This window comes from Oxyura jamaicensis, chromosome 1 (genome assembly GCF_011077185.1).
Source record: "Oxyura jamaicensis isolate SHBP4307 breed ruddy duck chromosome 1, BPBGC_Ojam_1.0, whole genome shotgun sequence".
In the NCBI taxonomy this organism is placed as follows: Eukaryota; Metazoa; Chordata; class Aves; order Anseriformes; family Anatidae; genus Oxyura; species Oxyura jamaicensis.
In genome coordinates, this window is record NC_048893.1 from 37,802,858 (window position 1) to 37,828,953 (window position 26,096).

At 42.6% G+C, this 26,096-nt stretch overlaps 1 protein-coding gene across 3 annotated transcripts in view; it reads right to left on the minus strand.

The window, feature by feature from the left end:
• The window catches only part of PTPRR (protein tyrosine phosphatase receptor type R), a 140,444-nt gene that overhangs the window by 51,658 nt on the left and 62,690 nt on the right, over positions 1–26,096 (minus strand). For 2 of the 3 annotated variants that reach the window (XM_035335499.1, XM_035335512.1), the window contains 4 exons: positions 19,855–19,968; positions 16,530–16,685; positions 10,222–10,332; positions 3,653–3,909 (listed from right to left, as the gene is read on the minus strand). In XM_035335499.1, the coding sequence (XP_035191390.1) occupies positions 3,653–3,909; positions 10,222–10,332; positions 16,530–16,685; positions 19,855–19,968 (638 nt within the window). The remainder of the gene's footprint in view (positions 1–3,652; positions 3,910–10,221; positions 10,333–16,529; positions 16,686–19,854; positions 19,969–26,096) is intronic. The other variant, XM_035335502.1, reaches the window with a different exon arrangement.

The window sequence follows — 26,096 nt, forward strand, 5'->3', positions numbered from 1 at the left end:
GATCAATGCTTCTTCGCACTAACAAGCCTCTCACCTCTCCCTCCTCATCCTCTTTTGGCCACCACTGCTTCACCAGTTCCCTGACTGCTTGCCGAGCATGGGCCAGCATCCTTGAGCAGTGCCCAGGACAGCAATTCATCTGCTGATGCCACAGGCCCAGTTGTGGTCCTGACTATAGTCACCTTCTCTGACATCTACAGCCAATGCTGAACTAAAAAATGCTGGCCAATTTGCCATCAGCTCTTCAGAGTTTACCCAGATTCTGTACCTGGGATGGGGGCAACCCTGGCTATATGTACAGACTGGGGGACAAGAGGCTGGAGGCCCAGCACTGCCAGCCGGCGAGGGAAGGGATTGTCCTGCTCTGCTCTGCGCTGGGCGGCCTCACCTCCAGCACTGTGTGTGCGGTTTGGGTGCCACAGTGTAAGGAGGGCATAAAACCATTAGAGAGTGTCCAAAGGAGGGCTACAAAGATGGTGCAGGGTCTAGAGAGGAAGACTCATGAGGAGCAGCTGAGGTCCCTGGGTTTGCTCAGCCCAGAGCAGAGCAGGCTGAGGGGAGGCCTCATGGCGGCCTGCAGCTCCCTCACGAGGGGAGCAGAGGGGCAGGCGCTGAGCTCTGCTCTCTGGGGACAGCGACAGGACCCCAGGGAACGGCATGGAGCTGGGACAGGGGAGGGTCAGGCTGGGCGTTAGGGAAAGGTTCTGCACCCAGAGGGTGGTCGGACACCGGGACAGGCTCCCCAGGGCAGTGGTCACGGCACTGAGCCTGATGTAGACCAAGCAGCATTTGGACAACGCTCTCAGACACAAGGTCTAATTTTTGGGTGGTGCTGTGTGGGGCCAGGAGTTGGACTCAGTGATCCTTGTGGGTCCCCCCCAGCTCGGGGTTGCCCGAGAGGCCGCGCACAAGCCCGGCGAGGGGCAGCCGTGCGCTGTCCTGCAGGTGCCGCCATGTCCCGGGGCCGGCCATGCCGCCTGCCCCCTCTAGATGTCGCTCTTCCCCCGGCCAAGGGCAGCGCCGCCCCGCCGGCACCCCCGGCCCGGCCTGGCCCCGGCGGTCCCGGCGCCCCCCGGCCCGGGCAGCAGCGGGAGGTGGGCGCCGTGCCGACGGCGACGGGCGAGGCTGGGCCCAAGCGGGGCTGGCTGGAAAGCGGCCGCTCGCCGTTTCGGGCCCCTGGCACTGCCGGGCACCTGCCGCCTTTCGGGACGCCCGCAGACGTGGCAGGCACGGGGGAACCAGCTTGATCCACAGCGGCATTCATCAGGGCACCGGGCACCAGGCCGCGTGCCGCATAAAAATAATTCGTGGCACCTCATGCATTTGATAATGCAAATGTTGCATAACCTGCTGGGGAAACTGTGACTTACATAAACAGCTGAGTAAGAGCCTTTTCAAAGAGATAACACGGCGAAAAAATGTACGTGGACTTGGCTTGAATAGTCAGGAGCAAAATGCATTTTAAGAAGCTGGACGCGCTCCCAGAACTGTCTATGGGCAGTTCTCAATTAACAATTTGTCTGCCTCTGTACCAGCCAATACCATTCTTACTAAAAACTGAAAGGTTTGGAGGGCTAGGTGTGCTTTGTGAGTACCCAGTTCCACCACAGTTTCACATTTAGATGTGCTCTCTGAAGCAGAACCCAGTGTGCAGGGCAGGGAGAGCTTGCGAGGCAGGCATCACCTGGCTTGCCTGCCCCAGCTGAGAGACAGAAACTTCCCAAGGCTGGGCACAGCAGCTGGCTCACACCCTGGTTTGGCCAACAGTCTGTTCATTTCTCTTTGAAGAGACAGTTTTCTCAGTCTGGACTATAAAAGGTATTTTATAACCATGGGTCATGCTTGAGAAATCAAAAGAGGCAGTTGAAATAGTTAAAAACTACTGCTCAGGAACCTCTGTGAAATCAGCTGGCCAAAGGAATCTCAGTGCTGACTTCTTCAACAAATCCCCATATCCATAGAAGCCCAGTAAGAGCTCCTTCCCCTGGTAGAAAACAAAATAAGACTAGGAAACACTACTGAATGAGGTCCCCCAAGCTACAGTTACGGTCAGGAAGGGACCTCTAGGCTTGACCCTACTCCATACTGACAGGAAAAGGGCTGTGAGCAGAGTATTTTGCACAACATGCTTTTTTCAGCACACAGACCACAGGAAGCCCACCACTGCCAGGTGTAATGAAAATGGCCCAAGGCTACTTAGTGCAAGGCTGTTGGTGTGCAGAAAGGTGGAAAGGGATTTAAATTTGTCCTCATACCTGGTTGTCAGATGATGTCTGAAGAAAAATGTTTTATTACATTTTGCATTATTACATTTTGCTTCCAATGCTCCTGTGTTTCACAAGGTGTGTAAATTTGTTCACAGTACAGCATACGGTAAGTAAAGAAGAAATATATATGGTAATAGCTGCCTTGTCAGAGGAAGAGAAGACAACCTATCCCCTGTAGTTTTCTCTCTCACATCCCATACTGCATGCTTTATTTCTAGGATCTTGTGGAATGAAAGCAACTACCAAAAAATATTTACTTGCTTCCCCCATTCTTCTTTTGTGATACGACTACATATTTTGTAACAGATCTGCCTTTCAGCATCTTTTACTTATGGAAGACCCGATCCCCCTCCCTTATCAGTGTCCATGGTTCATAAACCCATTGATAAAATCTGTCACCAAAATCCCGTTGTTCCAGCTGAATCAGAGCTACATCTCAGCTCTGAGAGTCCTCAAAGAGAACTCTCTCTCTGGCCTCCTTTTCCATTCTGCTTTTCCCGTCACATTTGCGTGGTGTCTGTTCTTTCATTTATCTTCTGTGCCGGGGCAGAAGAGTTCAGTTGCACAGCTGCATGCTGCGTTAGTTACTCAGAGCACTGATGCTTTATGAAAGCGGCCTGCAGCCATCAGGCAAGGAATTATATAGGTTTCTAACAGAGGAGAGACAGATGTCAGTGTGCATTCTCCTGTGAGAAGAAGAACTGGTTTTATAAAAAGAACACTGGCCCAGTTTTTTAAAGGTGAAATGAGTTATTGCACAATGTCTGGTGCACAAGTATTTCTAAGGAGCTGACCACAGGGTTGCTTTCATTAGTAATCATTTCTTTTTCTTTTTTTGTAAAGTCTGTAGACCTTGGGCTGTATCCCTACCATCATGGAAAGCTGTATTTAAGAAGAAGAAATGATCTAAGGGTGATAATGGAAACACTGCATGAGACTGGTGCATTTAATTGATATAAGTATTTCTCCTTTCTAAGTTTCCCAAGTGTTAGGGATTCCCTGACACCTCTGATGTCCTTTGCTGACAAAATGTAAGCAGCCACTGTGCCCTCTGCCAGGAATTCCAGGATCAAAACATGCAAAAATCAAGTGAAGATGAAAAACATATTTATTTGTGGCAATTGTTGGAAAGGGGAAGAAACAAATTCCCAAAGAGAATTCCAGTACTGCAGTTATCTCAGCTCAAAATTCTCTCCCATTGCTCATATGAAAAGAAAAGGAAAGGAGGGAATATTCATGACATAAGACACTAACACACCAAAATCTCACTTCTAAGATGTTGTAAGGTGACGTCTCCAGTCAACTGACAGAAGAGCCATATGAAATCAAGCAACACGAATATAACCAAGCAGAGTAAATTCTGAATGTGCTGGGCACCATCCTACCTTTCCTGGAGCCCCACAGGTTTCATTCTGAAAGGAGACGGACTGGCACACGGGGGAGGTTTGAGCTCAGGAACACATTGGCCTTGAGGGTCCACTACCACATTGACAACCTTTGGAGCCTGTTCAGGCTGGACCATGCTGTTGGTGGTCTTAGACTGAGATGTCTGCAGAGGAAGGGGTGCAAGGTGGATCTCCTGCTTCTTTTCCTTCTCTTGTCTCAGTGACAACTGGATCTTCTCCTTTAATCTGTACAGAACCTATTAAAACAGAGCAGAAAGTCCGGTCTCAATTCTCAGGTAAACAAGGTAAGAAAGAAACCACAAATATGGTAAGATCGCTAAACATGGCTTTCATTCCTAGAAGTTAAGCCACAAGTTGTGTTGCATGGCATTTCTCACAGCAGGATAAATATTTCCATTACATAAATCACCGTGAGTACACGTGGGCGGTAGGGATTTTAACAGTTCTTGTTGTGAGCCAGTAATTATTTGTAATACCAGTGGTTGTATTATTAAAGGGACAAAGAACACAGAATGGAAAGTAGTCACAAAAGTCACTGTGAATAAGGAAACACTGATAAATAAAGTGGTTGTAGAACATTTTATAAGGTTTCTAACACAAGAGTAACAATGGCACAAAATACAGTAGGTACTTATGATATATCCAGATATATGTATCTAACTACAGCAGCTTCATTTTAAGAGCAGATGATCTTAAAAGCTCTTACTCATTTTGTATGGAGCTGATAGTTGAACAGCATAATCTTACTAGGCCACTTTTGTAATGATAGGTTGCTACTACCCTGAAATATTCCTCAATATCCTCAAATAAACATAGCTCAAATAAAATAACATAAACATAAAGCTGAGCCAACATGTGGTCTGTGAAGCTATTTAGGAATCTGTGACAATTCAGAAGAGTGTGTTTCACAATCAGTGAGACATTGACATCTGAACATACTGGATGTGTAGCAAAAGGTTTTCAGAGAGTTGTCCTGATCCTCTTCCACTGAGCTCCACACAGTTGTTCTCACGCGGTGGCTTGGCAGGGTCTGGCAAGTAGATTGTGCTCAGCCCTGTTACTCCAAAGGAGCCTGTGTTACACTCATGTAACGTCTCATCTCTTTTGAGGGGAACGTGAAAAATAATTTCCAAGCTGTAGTTGAGCAACTTGTAAAATGTGCCTAAAACCCACAAAACTTAAGAGAATTACCATCATGTCTTCTGTGACAGCCATACTACCGTAAGTATTGCGTGTGGAGGTGGGTGAAAGGCACTTACACAGCTCTTTGATGGTGCCTGCTTATACCCATATACTTTCTACTCTGTTGCCATAAAGCACTCTGATTGAATCCTGCTTTGTAAAGCCATAGAAACAGCGCCTAGACCAAAGCATTGTTTTCTGCTGCATTTTTTGACAGCTGTTTCCCTGCTAGCACTGCATGGAGATCTACCACTGCAGAGCTTTCCAGTGAAGATTGGATATATCTGATGGGTTTGTTTTTTCAAGGATTACCATTAGAGGTTTATCTGGGAACTGACCTAATGTCATTAGCAATACACCCATTAAACAAGACTTAGCTACGTAAACCATCTGTTCATTCAGAAGAGTTTAGAATTAAATTGCACGGATAAGATAAGCTGCTCTTTGCCACTATTTTGCAGAAAAACAGCCCTGCTGTGAAGCAAGGACGCAGCTATCAGTAAAGATAAAATGAGGATTTGAAATATTTTAACCCTCTTTTGCCCTGGTGATTGCTTTGGTCTCATCTCTCAGATGCATAGTGAGACATTCACAGTCATGACAACATTAATCACACCTTCTTGTCACTGATGTGTTTTTATGTAGTTTCTTTCCCTGGAGACCCATGAAATTATGGGGTTGGCTCTGAAACTCTGGACTGCTATTATTTCCGATGCATTTTAATACTCTATTACTAGAGCCTAGAAAAAAGACAGCCTCCCACTGGCAGAAGTTGAAAATAAAGGTGAACAACCACATCTGATCCTCAGAAAGTGTGGTCTAGGCCAGTTGTTTTTTTAACAAATTCCAGGTAAAAGTCACAAAACCAGAATTGGCCAAAAAGACAGTGGCCAATTCAGTTGCCAAGCTCTGAAAAGTGCACTTAGTTGTGCTCATATTTCAAGTCACTTTAAACACATCTCTCAGTAACGGTGAAAACAGATAGGAAACCTCTGAACTAGGAGAACTGATGATTTACCGATACCTCAGAAGATTCATTATGCAAATTATTTAGAAGCATGGAGCAACTGAGCAATATGAAGTGCTGTTTTCCAGGACATACAAGGTGGGTCATCTCTTCATTTTTCATGTATTAGACCTAGGGTTTGAAGCCTCAGTTCAGTAGGAAAATGACTTCTTTGTCCTCTTTGACTCATCTTACATGGAAGAACGACAGTGTGCCGATAGCACGATACTCACTCTTTGTTTGTGCTCAGTGTTCTGCAAAGGAAAGCTGACGTGCTAGCTTGGCCAGTACCTCCTAGCTACCCACTCAAACTGCCGGTGGATACTGCTTTTATTCATCTTCAGAGAGGAACGGGAAATCCCAGTGAGAGATGTAGGTCTCTGGGATGAAGATCTTGGCAACTGTTATGCGGAGAAGCGATGTGAAAACTCATCTGCCTAGAGATATTTAGGGCAGCCAGGGCTGCATAGTAAAATCTCGCCGAAACCAAGGAAATTAAGATGGTTCACTCCAATGAAGTGTTTTCTCTAATGAGTGCTTATCAATAAGCGTATGCGGCCGTGTGTGTACCTCTGCCTGGGCCGGGCTGCTCTGTGTGTGTGTACACATGAAACAAAAACCAACTAACAAAATTTCCCTCAAACCCCGGGGAGGGTATGAAAGAACAACGTGCTAGTCACGTTGTTTAATGAACAACGGGAGGCACTTGGATTCCTTGCTTTGAATGCACTATAAAAGGCTTTATGGAAGGAGAATAAAAGAATTCAGACAATCCGGGACTAGTTTATACACAAAAATGCTAATTTCAAGTCTGTTTAAACACTCTTGCAGTATGATTAAACTATGTACCTTTCGTTTTGCTTTAAATCTTTAAACTGGTAAAAAAGAGCTGAAGTTGGTGGGTTGATATTAGTTCGCTGCAGAAAGCCTATAATCAAATTGCTCTCAGAAGCCCTGCACCATTTTATAAATCCTGAAACTTGTAAGTTTAGAAACAAGTGAGAGGCCATGTGAAAAATCGGATATTGAAATGTTGATTTTTTGTTATTCAATATTCTTCTTGTTAAAGGAATTCCAAAATACATTCATGAAGCTGAAATATATTCCTAATTTAAGTAACTATCTCCCGAAAGCATCAAATAACTGTTCATAATTTATAAAGCACTGGAGCCAGTAATAAAACTTAGACTCTCACAATCTGTTGACAAGACAAAATCCATGTCTTTCATTACTTTAAATGAAAAAATATTCCTACTTTTTGATTTTTTTTTTTAATGTGGGAAAAAGAACATTTATAAAGCTCTCTTATCTCAACTAGCTACAAATATTTCATAATCTGAAAATGATACTTCCAGACCACTTGGGCTTTATATATAGAGAGGTTATATGTTCAAAAAGAAAGAGAAAGGATATGAAAATATATTGATTTATCACAACAGGCAAAATTACAAAATTAGCAAGAAATATTGATAGCAAATAATTTAATCCACTGTCAAATATTGTGTTATTTATTACATTTAGAGATGGCTCAATTATTTCTCTACGTAAAGCAAAAAATAAAGCCCTATTTCACACATAGGAGCACTTGAAGTAGTTAATACTACTTTAAGTGCTCCTAAGTAGGAATACTTAGCCCTGTGCTTGGCATACTTTATAACCGACACACGATGTTCCCAGCAGAAGTGAGCCCCTGGTCTGTCCTGCTGCTGAGGGCAGCAGTGAGCCGTGTGTTGGCCTCTTGGTAGGATGAATCCCTCCTGGGATGCCCGAGGCTCATCCTGTGGCAACGAGGACTGGCCAAGTGAATATGCAGAATGACCAGAGAGGTACAATATGCAAGTCCGAGTTCAGCTCATGTGCTGCTGTATCTCACCCTCTAGTGATACTCTGCACTGTAAGTTTTTATGTAAGAGACCAGGTTGTACAAGAGAGTAATTTCATAGAACAAAGCATTGACACTGAGAACTGAGCTGCTTTACACTAAGCACTATTGATATCTTAAAAGGTCATCATGGCCATCATTTAATTCACTTCCTACTCCATGCTTTAAAGGATACTTCCAAGTCACCTGTTAACACAGACTCATCTTTCTGCTTTTGGACCCTTTAAACTACAAAGAACCACCTGCAAGTGAACCAGTGCCTATCCTGGGACTTTAACAACAAGGACTCATTTGGGTGGTCTCTCATGGGGACAATAGCCAGAGACAGAGAATCAGCTCCAAGGCTTTACACTAGGGCTGAGTGATCCAAGAAAGTGCTTTTCACAAATCTGCCATTCTGACACATGTAAAGCAGGACGAAAAACAGAGTGCACTGTTTGTTAGCCTTATAGATTGCACATACTTCCTTTATCAGTGGGTCCCTGCAAAATTTGCAGTGCCTGTTTACAAGGTCTGAGTAGCAGCACACATAAAGATGCAGATTGGAACTGGGAGGGGACAGAAAAGGGAATGCCTTCAGAAAGGACCACAGCGTCACAGCAAACCCAGCTGGAAGGGAGCTCAAGGCATCTACCAGTCTTTCCCCCTGCCCTAACTCCAGATCAACTATAATCAAAGTCATCCTGACAGATGTTTGCCTAAAACCTCAATTGATGAAAACTCCCAAGTTTCCCCAGGCAATGCACTCCAGGGCTTAGTGACCCACATGATTGCAAAGTTCTTCCTAGTGATACAACACAGTGACCCTTTCAAAAATTTGCTTCTTGTCCTATTCCCAATGGACAGAGTACCTTCTTCCTTACCACAGCCTTTGAAAACAACATGGATTCTCATATTGAGTTTTCTCAACATGATTCTCAAACATGACCATCTTAGAGACTGTGACATAATTTGTACATCCCAGGGAAGGAACTGCAATTTTTGCAACAAAATCATGTTACTCATTCCCTTCAGGATGGGCTCTGCTGTACTGCTGGAGCCTATCCTAAGAACTGCTGCTTCACCAGGTGGTTCCTACATTGTATTTATGCACACAACTGGGGTTCTTGTCCCTGCTGAGCAGCATTCTCACTACTTCACAACTTTTCTCCAGTCTGTTAAGAATATTCTAAGTTCTGATAGTGTTCTCCACAATGTTTACAGTGCCCAAAATTATCCAAACCTTCCAAATAATTAATGAAAATGGTATGTAGTACCATGACCAGGACAGACACTACGCTCTACAGCCTTCCAGTTAAAGTATATAAAGTTTATACATAAATTTATATATAAATTATACATACAATATATGTATAAAATATAAATTTATATATAAATATAAATTTTATATAAGGTTTATATATAAGTATATAAAATATCTTGTGTTCTGTTTTTCCAAAGTAAAAACTTTGAGTAAAAATTTACTTTGCTCTCTTTGAGGGAGATGGCAGGGAGAAATGAAGATGACTAGAAGGTAGAAGTTATATAAAAGAACAATTTTTGTGAGAACAAAAAAGTAATTTTCAAATATTTTGGAGAGTTCTTAAGCTTTAAAAAGGCTGTGTTATATATTTTATGCTCTTTTAGATCTTCAGTTTAAATATTCTTTCCATCTTACAGTTGTAAGTGGGAAATCCATCTACGTTACAGAAAAATAAGTAGGTTTGAAAGCAGAATAGCATAAAAGACTCCAAGATACTATGAATTCATAAATGCTGAGAATTGTCACAGAATTCAGTAAACCCGTATGTTTATGCACCACAGAAGACAAAAAAAAAAAAAAAAAGTGAAACAGCCTGTGAAGTCGGGGGTGGTGGAGCCTTGTTTGTGTTCTGTGTGACCATTGCACATCGCACATTCAGCATATTGTAAGTACACCCAATGCCCAGAAACGTGGCCACTGAACTCACACAGTGTGAGTGTCATAGTTGTTCAAAGACACAATCTCTCCTTCATGTACTTAGTAATCATTTCAGTTTAAAATTTGTATATTCAGTACCTGAACACAGACACATGCTCTCACTCTTTCTAACAACTGCACATTGCCAAGAGTGTATCAATGTGGTATTGTTTTATTATCCAACAGAACCGAAATGCAGTAGCCTAACATGACTTCAGGGATCCTGGGACCTTAGTAAGAATGTTGAGAAGTCATCACTCACATCACTGTAGAGTTACTTTGCAGACCCAAGAGCCCACAATTTATTTCTTCAGCTTTCTTCCAAGACATTCTTCAGTTGGACTCAAAACATATAAAGAAACATTTCTCTTCAAACTTTGGCTTCAGAGCATGATGAGTGACCAACCATTACCTTCTAGCTGAGTTTTTAACAGCTTTGAGGAAACACCTCTTGCGTAAAGAATGTTACTCTGTCCTTCAAAACTCTGAAAAGTACAAAGTAAAGAACAGCAAAAAAAAAGGTAAAAAAGCAAACTTACCATTAAACAAGTTACTAGAATGACAAAGATGCTGAGAAATATGACAACTGCGTAAAATCCTTCTTTGCTCCAGATTTTGTCTGCTTCCCGCTGGCCTTGCAAAACATTTTTCTTTTTTAAGCAATAAAAAAGAAAGAGGAAGAGGAAAAAAAAATGTTACACAGTAGCGCGTGCAGATTAAATAGCTCTCGTCAGGCATTAATCACCATCCCCAGCAGGCAGGGCTCACATTCCCAAGTCGATGGCACTTACTCTGAGTACCTACCCTAGCTAAGTACCCTGCCTGTGTGCGACACGGGGGTCTGAGATCTTCCTTGTGACCGCTGAAAAGCTCTTCCCACGCAGCCAGTGCCCTGGTTTGCAGTTTAGGCAAACAGGGCTTGTGCTCCTTCTTGGAAACTACCTGGCTGATCAGGCGAAAGGGCAGCGTTCTGGCGTGGGCTGAGGAAACTGCTCGCGCTGCCCATTTCTCTGTGCTGCTTATCTCCTGCCCCACCACCCACACGCCAGCCTCTGACCTGCTTGCACTTTACACAGAAGTGAGAACAGGTGACTCGCTGGCTCGCCTGCGCCATCCAAGACTCCCTGATGCTGCTACCTTTACAGTATCTACCCGCGTATATGTACATAAATAAAAAAATTCTGATTATGCTTCCAGTAATCTCGTTATGCATCTAGCTGTAATTCTGATTATGCTTCCGGTAATCTCGTTATCTTTGGGTTCCTGCTGATACTGTGCTTCTGAAACAGCTGTGCACACTGAAATTTGCAGAACTCCTGGGGAACTCCTAGAGATTACAAAACAATAATAATTGTAAAAGCATTTATTTTGGGCCTTGTTGCTGTGTGGTGACCTGGTTAGGCTATTAAATTACCAGAATTTCACTGTTTCCAAATACAAGTTTGGTAGCAGAAACAGGGCACATGCACCCTCAGCCTAAGTGCAATGTGTTATTCACAATGAAGTAGGCATCCCTGCAGGAACAGAAACCTTCTGTTGTGCGGTGCCACGACAGAAGTTCAGCAGACGTTGCTTTCCCCATCTCCATCTATTTGCCTTTTTTTTTTTTTCATTGAGTATTTTTGGTACAGTTCTCAGACCGAGTTAAAAAACAACTTTTTAAAATTCTGGTTTCCATTCTGCATGTTCAAGGCAGTTTCTCCTTCGCCGAAATTCCCTAATGGCCTCAATTACAGTTCTCGTTTAACGAGTGAGTTACCTCCCCATCGCAAGGTGGCCTTCTTTCCTCTCGGGGACAGACATTGTGCGAGAGGACTGAGACTTGCCCCCTTCCCACAGAGGAGAGTTTGTGTAGAGACGAGTGGCTGCTCGTGGGACCTGTGCTACCAGAGCCCTGGGACCGGAATGGAAACCCATTACGCCCTTCTGCCAGAGCGCAGGCACAGGCTTGGAAAATTAATATGAGCATTTGTGTGTGTGTAATTACGCAGTGTTTCATAGTCTGTGCCAGTAAGTACTGCAGGTATCACTGGTTAACAAGGGCTGTAAGCATCAGGCTTCTGTTCAGCAAACACCTTAAAACCCAAAGCACCGCAGCTTGCAAAGGTGAGTTGGAAATCGTGCCAAATCTTTATGCAAAAGCTGTTCCCAGACACATCCACGCCACACAGCCGCTGTAGCGTGGTGCAGCTCTGGGTGCGACCCGCTGCCTCGGTGCACAGAGGTTACTCCCTTGTGCTCCCAGCGCCGCGGCTGCTCCCGGGGAGCTCCCTGGGGACCCTGGGGCAAAAGCTGCAGCCACGGCGCTGGCCCGTGGGCTATAGCCCGGCTGCCTGGCCCTGGGTGTCTCACCTTTCTGGTGTTTCAGATCTCTCAGGAGGAAATCCAGGAGAAAAGCAGGTGCTGGAGGAGATCAGGCGGTGCTGACCTTTTGTAAGTGAATAAATGTGTGGGTTTTTTTTTTTACTTCCTCACTGACAGGGCAAATACACTGAAAGTAAATGAAGAGCTAACGGGATTTTTTGACACAATGGGTAAAAGAATTTAATTAAGCAAAATTCATTAGTGTCAGAAAACCTTTTAAATATTTTTATATTTGACTTAATATAAATGAGTCTAAGCAAATTAATCTCTGTGAATTCTGCCTAATGGTGCATGCGTTCAGTATACTTTGTTTTTTTCCAGATTCATCTAAAAATAAAGTTCAAAGAATATTAATGAATGTTGTAAAAAGAAGTAAAAGAAAAATTATGCTATGCCTTTAACACACTCAATGCACTGTTTTAAAACACTGAAGCAGTACCTTCACCCAACGAAGAAAATCTCTCCCCTGGTCTACCTGGGCAGTGTTCAGGAGAGCAGAATCTGCTCCCTAATGACAGAAGAGGCTGTGACCTCCAGTAACTGAGTCATTTCGTTTCCCTGATAAGAAATTGCTTTCTGAAATGTTAGTGCTGCTAAGTCAGAACTTTGCTCCTGGATCTAAGAGAGGGCTGATAAGAGGGACAGCAATTGCCACGATCACTGCAAATTGCTAACACCTAGGAAACAAGCTCACAGGATGGCCAAACACAGAGGAAGAAGTACAGAAAAGGAGAGCGAGTGCTTCTGTCCATGGTGACAGGCACAGGGCCTCCCACACAGACATGTGCTCTGTCTCAGTTGACTGATGTTGCTCCACATTTCTCGCACTCAGCTTTTCCCTGCCTGTAAATCCTCTACAGCTTGCAGCCAGTTTTTGAGGAGTGGGAGTATACAACAGTCATCAGAGGATAGGAAGATAAAGTCAGCAAAAAGGCACAGCTGGTAAAGGCAGGGGGAATACAGGAGCGGGAGGGCTGGCTGGGCAGGTTCAGTAGCTCGGGCCCGGCCAGGTCCCAGAGCAAGCCTGGCCACAGGGAGGATGGACATCACTGTGTCCATCACCCTTGGTGCCTGTCTCCATTCCGTAAAGAATCTCCACAGTTAGGTGATTTAGGCAGAATTAGCCAGGTTCATTTAAATAGTTTTAATTTGGCATTATTTAAGGTGGGAAAGAATCACACTGTATATTCTACACGATCCCTTGCTATTGCTAGCCGCATTGATGAGTGCCTGCAGCAGTGACTGCTTTGCTCTGAAGTGGAACAAGTGTCTTTAGACAAATGACTTTTTATAGAATTAAAACTCCAGATGTTACGAATCTACTTCTGTACTAGTGGATTATTTCTACAAAAAATTAAAACGAACAGCCAGCTCTTGATGATACCAAGAGAGACAGCAACCTGAAGCAGTCTGGGACTGAAACACCTCTCCAAGATTTCAGGAGCTGCTAGGAAAATTAAGTCTTCACGGGACAAAAGGGTGAATTCTTTAGTTGTGTCAGTTAATCCCAACTAGTCCCTTAGGCTGAAACAATAATGGAAGCAAGGCAAGTTGCAGTTCACATCTCAGAGGAAAGCTTCCAGGGAGCTAAGGATTGAACTTAAGAACATGCAGGGTTCATCGAAGTTCATACTGGGTTGCTTTGCTTTTTCGGCTATTTAACTAAGTTAGCTAAGGCAGGGTAGGAAAGTCTGATGAGAAATCACTTCCCCTCCAGTGAAAATAAGCAGGAATGTTGGTGACCTCCTCAAACACTAGATAACCGCCACTTAATATCCCCTATGACAAAGCCTCCTCAAAGATACTACCTATGCCACGTTTTGCTTTTGCCAAGGTCACCTTTCAGTTTCATGACCATTCCCTCCATACCAGTATTCATCCCTTGCACGTGTGTGCGATGAAGTGTTGTGATTTCATGGAAAAGCTGACAGCCTGAAGGTTCCCCTTCATGCACCAGCCAGCTCACTGACTTATGGTTTCTGTATGGTTTAAGTGCATGACTGGTTCCTTTCATTTCTTCTCTAGCAGCAGTTAACATCACACACTTCAAAGGCCAACAATAGAAGCCTAATAGAGGCTGCTGTAATTGTACATTTTGGGATTGCATAATTTTGGAATATACTCTCCCATGCAGATTTCTCCTTAGTGCCACATCTTCCAGCTAGCAGTTAGTTTATCTTACAAAGCACAGTAAACCCTGATTTACTTACTGTAATTTCAATTACTTCTTTATCCAAACCCACTTCAAAGTCCTTTTCTACTCTACTAAACTCTGAAATTGCATAGTATTTTTTTTTTCTCTCAGCACCATTTTAAGGCATTAGAGTTCTCACAGAGAGTGCATATGTGATTGAACTTAGTCCCATCAAGAAAAAAAACAGTTCAGTAGCTCCTTGCTATAGGGAAGTCTGCTCTCAGCCCTGCGACATGCTATGGGTAAGAACACAGTCCTAAATTCCACTACAGACACAAACTTTAGATCATAATAAAAGATCAAATGCTACAGCCACAATAGGCCAATAGAAGAGAAAGGACAAATGAAAAGATCTACTGCCCTGGATCTTTGAAATGGCAATGACTTCATTAAATTAAATTTTCACATTCCCACAGGTACCCTTCCCATAGAGCAGTCAGGAAAGGACTCCAGTGATTCCTACAGCTAAGACATACAGGAAATCAGCTCTTCCAGCAACAATAAGAAACTAGGATATGAATTTTGAGACAAGTAATTAATTTAAAATAAAGTCATCAGTGATTAATGCATCAGCAGATGTGAACTGGTAAATTATTACTGGAATGGATGGAAATGCAGTTCCAGTCACCTATATCCACTGAGAGTTTTACTGTTCATGGTATCACATGGGCTGAGACTTTAGGAAAGAGCTTCAGTTTTCTACTCAGGTTTTCTTACACCATCTTGGTAAATTTTCTTAGGACATGGCAATCTTCCCCACCATTAACCCCCTACAGCTGAGAGTCTAGTTTACGCTGAGCCCTGATGGAAAGAGTCAACAAGCAAGCTCAAGGGAGGTACCTCAGAGATGCGGCGAACTGCCTGCCAGAGGTATCTTTTTCTTTCTGTTTGCTGCAGAGAAATGGTAGACTTTCAAGTCTTATGCAGCTAATAATGAAAAAGACAGATAAAATTGGAGATGAAATCCAGCCCTAATACCTCTGCATCAGCCACCCACCTACGAAGATGAGGGTAATGCTTCCTTTCTGCACAGATACCCTCACTGCTAGTGCACGTGTAATACTGGTTGGGAAGCACTAAGTCATGTCGGTGGAAGACTTACAGTTTATTTGCTCATGAATTAGGGTTGATAGCTCAGGAATAAACACACAATTGGGTAAAATAATGTGTCAAAGCTATGTCTTAATATAACTGTATCTATATCTCCCCTTAAAAGTTTGCTTGTTTTGATTTTCTTTGCTGTTATTTTGATTGGAAGGATTTATTCTTAGAGCAAGTTGATTGAAGAGTAAATTACTGGTTAGTAGTTGAACAAGTAAAGATTATATATTGTTGTCTTTTAGCTGCTGTTTTCTGTGAAGTCTTACACATGTAAACACATTATCAAGACCCAAAAGGAAAACCTATTAGTGTACAGCTACAAGATTTTTGCAGGATTGGGGTCTTAGCTGTATAATCTACATGCAACTGAAATATTAAAATAACCTCTTGTTTCTCCAACAGTATTAGAAGGAAGTAGCGACTGCACAACTTTCATTGTAATCATCCTTTTCTGCTGGATTCCCTGTTTGTCTACACTTTTTTTTCAGAGAGAAAATTCTAACACCTGAGCACTCATGATTACCATCTAACACAGATGAGTTCAGCACTGTTTTTTCTCCAGCATCTTTACATAGCTTGATGACATTTATTGACTCATCTATTATTCATATATGTTCTTGTCCCATAGCTACCTGAAGTGTTGCTTCTAACTGAAGTACTTGGAAGAGATAATTGCATCTATCACCACTGTCACAATCATATGCTTCTTAAGCAAAGGAAATTGTAATCTAAAAGGAGCGTAGTCCAGGCTGCCATTGAGCAATATGAAGACCTGATTTGACTTTTGGACAACATCACTGTGTTGGCTTTGTTTTGTATTAAAACAGCTAAAACCTGAGAATCATCTCATTTTCATAGTGTCAGGCTGCTGTAGGGCATGTAAAATTGCACTAAAAAGATCCTGTTTTTATATTTTATTTTTCAAACTGAAAGCATCTCAAGATTCTTAAACAACCTCTTTTTTTTTTTTTTTCTGTGGGAGGACCTGGATCCTAATTCTTAAACAGCCTTGTAAAACACCATTAAAGTAATTTAACAGGACTAGCTGTGTAATTGCCTTACAGCAGTAACGCAATCTTAGTTTATGCTTCCCTGTCTCATTCATGAGAACCTCAGCCTGAGAACTACCAAGGTTGTAAAAACTGCCTAATATGTAACACACTACAGGTGAAAAAAGTGATAACCAACCTCAGGGGAGACCTCTGTTATTCCAAACTGGGATAAACTCTGATGCAAAATGTTGATATTCAGTGATCGCAGCACTTCTTCAGATGGGAGTGCATCAGAAATTCCTGGCTTTCTGTTCACTGGGGAAATGAACAGTTCCACACAGTTCTTCTTTCCCTAGGAAAATTAAAAAAAAAAAAAAGGCAAAATAATAATAACGTTCTGAGATTAGATAATCTCTTCTGTCTACAGATTTTAACTATATGTCCAGAAATGAGAGCATGGCATAGAAAGGCTGCAACCTGCTCTGTGAGGATAGTGCACGTTTTCCCTGCCTCCTTAAATTCCAGCTGACTAAGCAAGAAAATGCAAAATACCATATGTGGGTAGATGGGCTTTGTCTCATTTGCTGTTGACAAGGTCCCCTCTTCTGAGCCTAGTACCACTGAACAAGACAGGTCAATGTCACATGGGGAGGGGGGGAGCCCTGCATGGGAACAAGGGCAAAGAGCCAGCAGGGGTTTTAGCTGACAGTTCTGATCCGAGCTGAAGTGCAGTCCTGTTTTAGATGCTTGGGCCTTAAACAGGAATGCTTAGTATAATGCTGTGCTATTTTGGCATTGCTTTCTAATCCTGTGTCAACATGTTGTAAACACACACTACAGTGAATTATAACGCCCTTTCAGCTGACTGCAGTGTAGCTCCTTAAGACAGCACAACGAAACAAAAGTTTTGCTTACTTTTAATGAGTAGGCTGAGCATCCCTAATTCTCCCCTCCATTAACTCCTGACCCGGTCTCAACGAAGTGGTGCTGTATTAGAGATGTCAGTGATGCTGGCTCTGTAGCAGGACAGTGAAAGGAAAAATTGCCAGAGGGTTCCTCTGCTTGGTTATCAACAACTAGAACAGCACCTGAGACCAGTACTGGTGTGCTTGAACCTAGGATAAGGGGGTGCCCCACGGCTGTGGACAACCTGGCTGAAGCTGTGATGTGGAGTCCAGGCCTGGGTAGTGCCCCACACACAGGGCAGGTATGGAGCTGCTGCCTGCACAGAAAAAACCTTCACTGCTCTGGTTATTTGGGGTTTGTTATGCAAGGGGAGAAATCAGTTCAAACCGGGATAATCCTGATCTCCCCCTCCTTCCTTCCCTTGCCATCAATGTGCATCATTATCTTTACAGAAGCGAAGAAAAGACATCTTTTGCTATTCTTAAAATGCCTAGCTTTGCATTCAGAAGTAGAGCTGCATAGAAAGGGACATTTTCACATGCGTACCCTAAACCTGCCCTGTGTGCTCTCACTTGTGCCACGGGTCCATCTGCTCGACAAGACTGGTGGGGCTGGCGTTGCTCAGTAGGACTACTGTGGCTGTAAGGAGGGAACACGGCCCTGCAGCTCCGCAGTCAGTGCACGGCAGGGGCTGAAGCGGCGGCTCGGAGGCTGCAGCCTTACTTGGTCTCTGGCGTGGGTAAGTGGCCGCTTCCAGGTGTAGGTGGCAGGCGCAAAGCAAGGCCTGGTGAGGGTGCAGCATTCCCAGTGTTGTGTGCCTCCTCTGTTAGGAGATCCTCGGCCTGTTAGAAGGCCTCTATGGGATGAGGATTTCCTGGAAGGACTGAGAAGATGCTGGAAATGCCCGGTGAATATCTTCTGGCACAGTGTGTGCTGTTACATGTCAGGGGCTAAATTGCCTCCAAAGCCAGTGGAGACAGGCTGGTATCTCCAGTGAATGATTGCATCCCTCCTAAAATAACTGGGATCTCAATGCCTCTCCTTCTCACTACCCTTCTCTATATTGCCTTCAGGGGGAGCTTACAAGAACAGCTTAGACCAGGCTGAAGAGCGGTGAGATGAATTTTGATATGCCCAGTTTGCTTACCTCCATGAGAGGAACTGGCTCATGTTAAAAGGATGGTAAGTGGGAATAATGCCTCCTAAGCTGTATTTTTCTCTTGTGAATCTTGACTTCATCTGTGATTTTAAGAGCAAATGTAGCTAAAGTTTGTTTTATTCCTATATCACCAAAAAACAGAAGTCGTAGCAGCCCTTTATGGATGTTGAGAAGACTAATTAATTAATAGTACTTCATGTAGTCTGAAGTATATGCAGGTGCAAAATGCTGTTACCTCTTCCCTTGGATCACAGATGAGAAGAGACAGTGAAAATCTATCAGCCACCAGGAAAATTAACAGCATCTTTCTTCTGCTAAGTTAGATGATTTCCACAGAGTGTAGTAAGAAGGCTACCAAGTGACTTGGTGTGTTGAATACACACCCCAAACTCTGGAACATTTCTCAATTAATTGTGTTTTTCTCTGAATATGTCTTTCATTTGGGTTAATACAGAGGACAAAAGAGATTCAGCATCACTTGTCAGGAATGAGTGACGTCCCTGGCAAACATGAAAAGGGCTGCATTGCATTCCTATTGATCTTTTCCACTGTGCATCTTGTGTGATCCTTTCTCACAGAGACATTATTTGAAGGCGTTTTATAATCCTTTTTGATGTACAAACCTATCAAGCTATCAAGGCAGGAAATACTTTTATGCTGAACCTGTCAACTTTCTTCCCTAATATTCAACCTGCAGGTAGAATAAAACAACATAACTCTGCTTTCCTGTGCAACGTGAATGGAAAGCTAGCAATACACACATGATATTGTCATGTTTTTTTCTTGTTTCATTGAAAAATTGTCAGAAAAAGAGACCAGTGTTAAGAATGTATACTCTTAACCATCCACAGGAAAAAAAAAAATAAAAAAAAATTGTTTTTTAAAAGTCTTTGGTGCTGGAAACAAATTTCTCATAATCTTTTACAAACATGATACCTTAGTCCAAAAGGTCACATCCAAGCATATGTTGTTATAGCTGAATAGCAAGGCATGAATATTAATATTGTGAGAAGACATTTATTTTACTAATGGAAAGTCTGAGAATTAATTGTGAAAATGTCTTCAAAAGGCAGAATCACATGGATTGTTTGAGCAAGATTCAACCTTTGAGAAACAAAAAAAGGAATAAGCAGCTTCTAATGAATGTGATGCAGAACTACACTGGAATGCAAAGAAGTGGATAAGAAAACTGCTTATGAATAAGACACAAAAGAGATTTATCTGACTTAATTTTTCTCTCGACTGTAACTATGAATGGCTTCCTTTCAAAAGAAAATTTAAGTCATTTTGTAATGGAGATCTATTATTCTGTAGTGCAGTTCAGAAAAAAATCTATCAAAACAAAGTATTTTTCTGTCCTATTTTATTGCAGTTTTCCATAATGAAAGGAAAATAAATGTAAGAGCATTCTAAATAACCAGGTACATTTTATCACACCCAGACTTTTGTTACTTACAATGAGCCTGTTGATATGAACTTGCTGAGGTAACAGTCCCAGTGCTGCAGCCACTCCTTGGCGAAATATCCGAAGCAATGTGATATTCAGCTTGTTTACATCCATTTGCAGTGTCTGAAAAAGCAAAACCAGTTCCAATGAACTCCTTGCTCAACACATTCAGTCCTCACGATGTCTGATCTTTGGGAGTCTCACTAATTGTTTTTTTCCCAGAATGATAATCAGTGCAATCTACTTGTACTGCAATAAAGAACAAATCCAAAGGTAAATTTAAGCATTTTAAATGCTGCTTTGTTTTCACCTTTTCTCAAAAACATTCAAAATAGACTCCAGAAGTTTTTGGCTAAATTCCTAAGACAAGTTACAGTGCTCAAGATAACACAATTACTGCATTAGAAATGAAAGGCAATCACTGAACACCAATTCACCTTTAAAGAACGAGATGTTGGATTTACACAATGGAAATTTGCTTTGATAATTTTTCTTAAGAGTTTCTCCCTGCAGGTGAAGAATGTCAGTCATAGTGAAATTACACATTTTTTATTTTGATTAACAGTTTCTGAGACTGAAACAAACAAACAACAACAACAAAAAAAACACATTCAGAATACATTTTACATGCTTGAATTTCCAAAACTTCCTCATTTCAGGCAGAGCAGGCTATTAATTCTCAGCAGAGACCAACAATAGCAATGAAGCATTTTCTTTCTCCATGTCAGAATAATAACAAGAGTTAGACATTTCCTCAGGTTTGAATCCCTCCTGTGAAGCTGATGTTGTTTTACCCAGGAAATAATTTAGGTTCAAGTCTTCACCTTCCCAGAAGACCCAGGTGTATCTGTGCAGATGATGTGTTGTGACCAGTACTTCCATGTGGCATTCTGGGGCTCCTTTCTTTGCTTTTGTATCCCATCAGTGGACAATACCTCGTGGAGCAGGCAGGGAAAAGGAGTATATCAGATGGCACTGAGTGGCTTCCAACATTTCTGGCAGGGCACTGGCTTAGGAACTCGGTAAGTTCTGACTGAGCTGGTTGACTTGAGCTGAAGATTTTTTATTTTTAACCTTCTATTTAAAGCTGTAGGCCAGCTTGCTGCTCTGAGGAGTCACACCAGGATTCTTCCTTCCTAACTGGAGTGGCAGAAAGAGAATTAAATATCCATGGGTCAGACATCACATTGTGAACGTGGCTGTGGTCTAGAAAAAAATGTAACTTTTCTTCTCAAAGCAAAAGAGCACCACATATTCTGATTGCCGTTATTTATTTTTAAGAATTTATAAGTTACAGTGTAAAACCATCAAATATTTGCTTTTCTCTTCCACTGTCAATTTGATGTTTCCATCAGTACTGAATGTTTTTCATTTTCTTCCCCTTTTCTCTCATTTTTTTCCACTAATAGGATTGTCAAGCCTTGATGCATCAACAGAGATCTGCTCTCAGCATACAGCTGAGCTTTAATTCAGCTGCAAGTATTATAGGAGTCTTCAATGACCCTGTCCACCCTGGCATTTTCAAAAAGCAAAATCTTCTCTTTGCTTCTTCTTGAATTAGACATCTTGAGTGGTTACAAAACTGTTCCAGCTTTGTCACTGAAAAAGAGAAATGTCTTGAGAAAGGAGACAGAGACATCCCACAGGTCTGAGCACCATTCCTTCTGCATCCCAGGCTGGTCGCAGCACATGTGGGCGATACAGCAGAGGAGAGCTGGTGTGGAGCTATGAAGCTGTCACTACACCGAAAGCCAACATCCTAGCCTGAGGATCCCGGGTAAGTGAGGAGTTGTTGCTGAAATAGGAAGGCTGTCGCGAGGCTCCCCTGAGATCCATCAGGATGGAATAAAGAGAGAGAAACTGCTTGTCTTAGTCAGTGACCCTGAGTTATGGGGATTATGCTAGCTGTTGTTACTGAACAAAGCTAACAGGCGTAAAATCAAAATGCATTCACTTAAGTATACTTGAACCAGGCCTCAGATCACGTTAACACTGTTGTTAAACAGCGTGTTAAGAGCTCACTGATAAAGACACAGAAATGAAACATCCAGAAAAATATCCAGCTCTGGATGAAATAGAAGAGGTTTAAAGAGGCTATAAGGAGGTAATGTCTACCTAATAAATACTTATAGATTTAATAGGACTAGGTGGGTGGGTCTAGCACTGTGGTTTACCATATTCAGGGAGAATAAAACATGGTGAAACTCCATTATCTTCAGGACAGTCACATTTCCTTCTACCAGATCTGAACTTGGACCACCGTGCCCTACAACAAGTAGTTATAAAAGGCTGCACAGTCTTTGTGCCTCTGTAACAGCTTGTACATGCCCTTGGTGCTTCAGAGGGAAGCCTGATGAGCACAGTGCTCACCCTGTCACTCTGGACTTAGCCTGCTTAGAAGGCTCATTTGGCCTTGCAGCTGGAGATTTCAGGACCCTCTCAGGATGCATCCCAGCACGTCTTATTTCCTGAGGTTGGCCACGCTTCCTGATGTTGGCTTCACATTGGTGGGATCGCTGCAAGTTGCACAGAGAGCTGATGGTTGCCCACACTCCAGGTATGAGACCTCGGGATGCGCTCTGAAGCCGAGCACATACCTGGGTACTGCCCAGGCAGGCTGCCAGCTGGGCACCAGCTCCAGGGCTACTTGCAAGGGTAGGAAGGAATTTGTCTTAAAGCACCCTGTCTCAGGGTGCTTCCTACACAGCAAAAAAAGGTTGTGACCATTCATCCAAAAAACATGCAACCAAACAACCCAAGTACCTGGGAAAGAAAAAGCTCATGTTTTTTTATAAGAACCTTGCTTTACTATCCACAGAAGGAGTTTGCTTCTTAAGAGCTGATGTCGGTGTGAAGATTTTTTCCTTGCCAATTACAATGCAAATTAGGTAAAAGTAACAAAGACTGCCCTTTTCCACATCAAGCAGCACAAGAGAGTGCTTTTGTCTCTTCCTATCAAGAGAAAATTTAACAATCAAAAATCTGGCACTTTAGGAATAAGATTTTGAACTGGATCAGCGAAAGACAGCTTCTAGAAAAGCCAGATGGGACCCCATGAGCACTTACTTTAGAGCAAGTAGCACGTTATGAACGTGCTCTGTGCTATCATTACCCCCTTGTTCGTCCTGGAGTCTTGAAAAGATTGAGTGGGAGTGGACCAGGCTGGAGATGCATCAAGTTCCACATCCTGTGGCCAACTGTGGATGCTTATGGAAAACAATATGAACAGGACAAGAATGTACTATTTTTTTTCAAGTTCATTGTGACAAGAGCCAGGCTAATTTACACCAACTCAGCCCAGAAAGGCAACTGGTCTCCTCAGTTACACGAATATTATTATACAGTAACACTTGGAGGCATTATATTTGCAATGCTGGCATGTGCTGAACTGCAGTGGAGTTTAAGTCCCACCTGAGGGTCTGGTACAGAATTGACTTTCTGCAAATTCTTACACGTTATTTTTGTTGAAAAAGTTAGAGAAAGAAGAGGAAAAAGAAAAATAAGAGAAAAAAAATGAAAGAAAAGTTCTCTTTTGTCCTAACAGGAAAAAGTCCTAACTATTCTCATCAGTGAAAGGTTTCTAAAATATTATTAAAATGTTAATATTTTAACATTACAGTGCCATTCTGATGGCATGCCTAGGTACTGTGTAGACTAAAGTCCATAAAGATGGGTTTAGGATAGAAAATTGATACTGGATGAACTGCAAATGCAACAATGCCTGTACAACAAACAACACAAACCTTCATTTAGAGAAACAGTCCTAATGGAAACCTGTCTGACCAGGTACAGACCATAACTGCACAAACAGAACCAATATATATTCCATCACCACCTGCAATAACACAAGAGATTAACCTCCGTAAAGTCAGTCCACAGAGTTAAATAAACCAGAGCATTAGCACCGATACACGAGGTATGCCTTACTGTGGTACTCCAGTTGCTCCTTTTGCTTCGGAAAAGAAGGGGCTGAAGCATCCCCGTCAGGCAGCACTAATCATTTACCCCGTGCTCATGTGTGGTGTTTACCATCTATTGCAGCCCGCTCCCCAGGGAGTTCACACTTTTGAATTTGCTGCCTCTGGTGGCAATAGCGACTTGCTGAGCCTAGAGGCGGGCACACTGGAGGACTCGTTTCCCCAAGCAATTACTGATCTGGATATTGCTACTGTAGCGACAGTTTCTAGGTTTATCTGATCTAAGCAAAACAGGTAGTTTCAAGGGAAGGAGATTTCTGCTTGTAGTGGAAAAGATAACTCTGTCGTGGAAAGGGAGTTCCAGAAAAGAAAACTCAGCACAGAAGAACACCAAAGACCATTCACACCTGAGATCCTACAGGGGCTTTTTAAGAAAGATTTGCATCTTAAAGAAAAAAAAGGTCATGAAACAGACCAACATTATCTCAGATTCCGAAATAATATTTTTGTCTGCTATTACAATTAGCCAAGTCAAGTTCTGCTCCTCAAGAAAAAAATCAGAGATGCTTCCCTTTCTTATCTTTTCCTTCTCACCAGTGATGTCCTTTCTGCAATGAGCCTTTCACTTCCATACATTGGTTACTCCCCTCTAAACTCCTCCTGACCCCACCACCACCACAGCAAATAGAAATCTAGAGAAAGTTTGAAAATCTTGAAAATATTTCCAAGGTCAGAGATCAATTACTGAAAAATTGTGAGGGGGAGTCTTGGCTATTCTACAAAAGCACAGTGAAAATCACCTGAAAGAGCAGAAAAATTACAGGCATATGTTTGAGTTTACAGGAACCAGTGAAAAGCATTGATAAACGCTCTACAAATCTCTCTCTTGCTCTGCCAGCGTAACTGCCCTGACCTGGAACATGCTGCTGTGTAAGTCACGCATTTTCTAATGAGGAGACAGCGAGGCTGCAGAGTACGCTGATATGCCAAAAAGTCCCTGATTTCACATGTAGCCTGCAGAAATTTATGTGGCCTTGTCCAGAGAGCGTTTGGGTGATGAGAAAAAGAACTGTAAATTGGTTCCATATAAATGCAAGCAAAAGTGGAAGGAATGGGATACTTTGATTGCTTCAGTCCTGATTACTCCAGGAAGTTCTGTAGAGTTGGATGCTGCCTTTCAAGATGTAACATTGTACAGCTTCACTCACATTTTTTTTTTTTTTCTACAGAAAAAAAAACATGTCTTTTATGGGAAATCTTTCTTTAAAGTAAGCATAATATTTCCTGTATTTCTGTATGCATTTCTTATATAGCCTTAAAGAACATTTTTGGCTCTTGATTAATTTTTCATGAAAGCAAATAAACGTAAATAGTATGAGCTCCCTGAAAGAAATCACAGACAGAAGTAATACTTACTGGAAATGTAGGGGTAATCTCACTAGTTAACACAAATATATGGTCTCCCCCCACACTGATTTTCAAGTGCATGTGCAGTAAAATATGAGCAAATCCAAATCTATTTATTTCATGCACTGCAATTAATCCACAGAACTTTCTACCACAGGAATTTGCTGAGGCCAAAAGCTGAACAAGATGCAGAAAAAGAACAGTATGTTTAGGTGGCTGCTGGAAGTCACTGATAGGACTGAAAACAGAGATATACAAACCTTGTTATACAGCTGAAGCCACACCTTTAACTATCAGAAACCAAGACGGATCCTAACTGAATGAAGAGACAAGCTTCTCAGCCTGCTCTCAAAGCTCTGAGTGCTGGCCACCCTACTGGACTAGACACCAGGTTTCACCCCAGTCCTGTTTTGTTCCACACAAAGATCTCAGTTCGGGATGCTCCTGGAGGCCAGTGCACCACCGGGGACAGAGGTGCTGCACCAGGTGTTGAAGCAAGGCCAGGGCACTCCGCCGGCATCCACGGCTCGGACTGGCAGAGCTACTCGGGGGGGTGGGTGATATCACTAAACTGGTTCATCCCAGCTAGGTGACAGATTTACACTTCTCTCGGGGAGATGAACCAGTGTCTCAGATGAGATCAGCTGATTTGATCGCTTCTGTAGGAAGCACCAAAACAAGATTGAGGAGCCCTCCATCTGTGACATCCGGCTTCCATCCAAGATTCCCTCGGTGAGATTTTACATGCACTTGGGCAGTGAGTCAGTCAGCTGCAGAAAGAGCCTGTGACCTTCACGGATGATTGAAGTGAACGAGAATCCTTCAGCCTGTTATGGATAAGGTTTGTTAATGCCTCTCTCCAAGAGGCACACTTTGATTTCTCTCAGTTCTAGGTTCTGCATTAATCTCTGAGTTTGCCATCTCCTA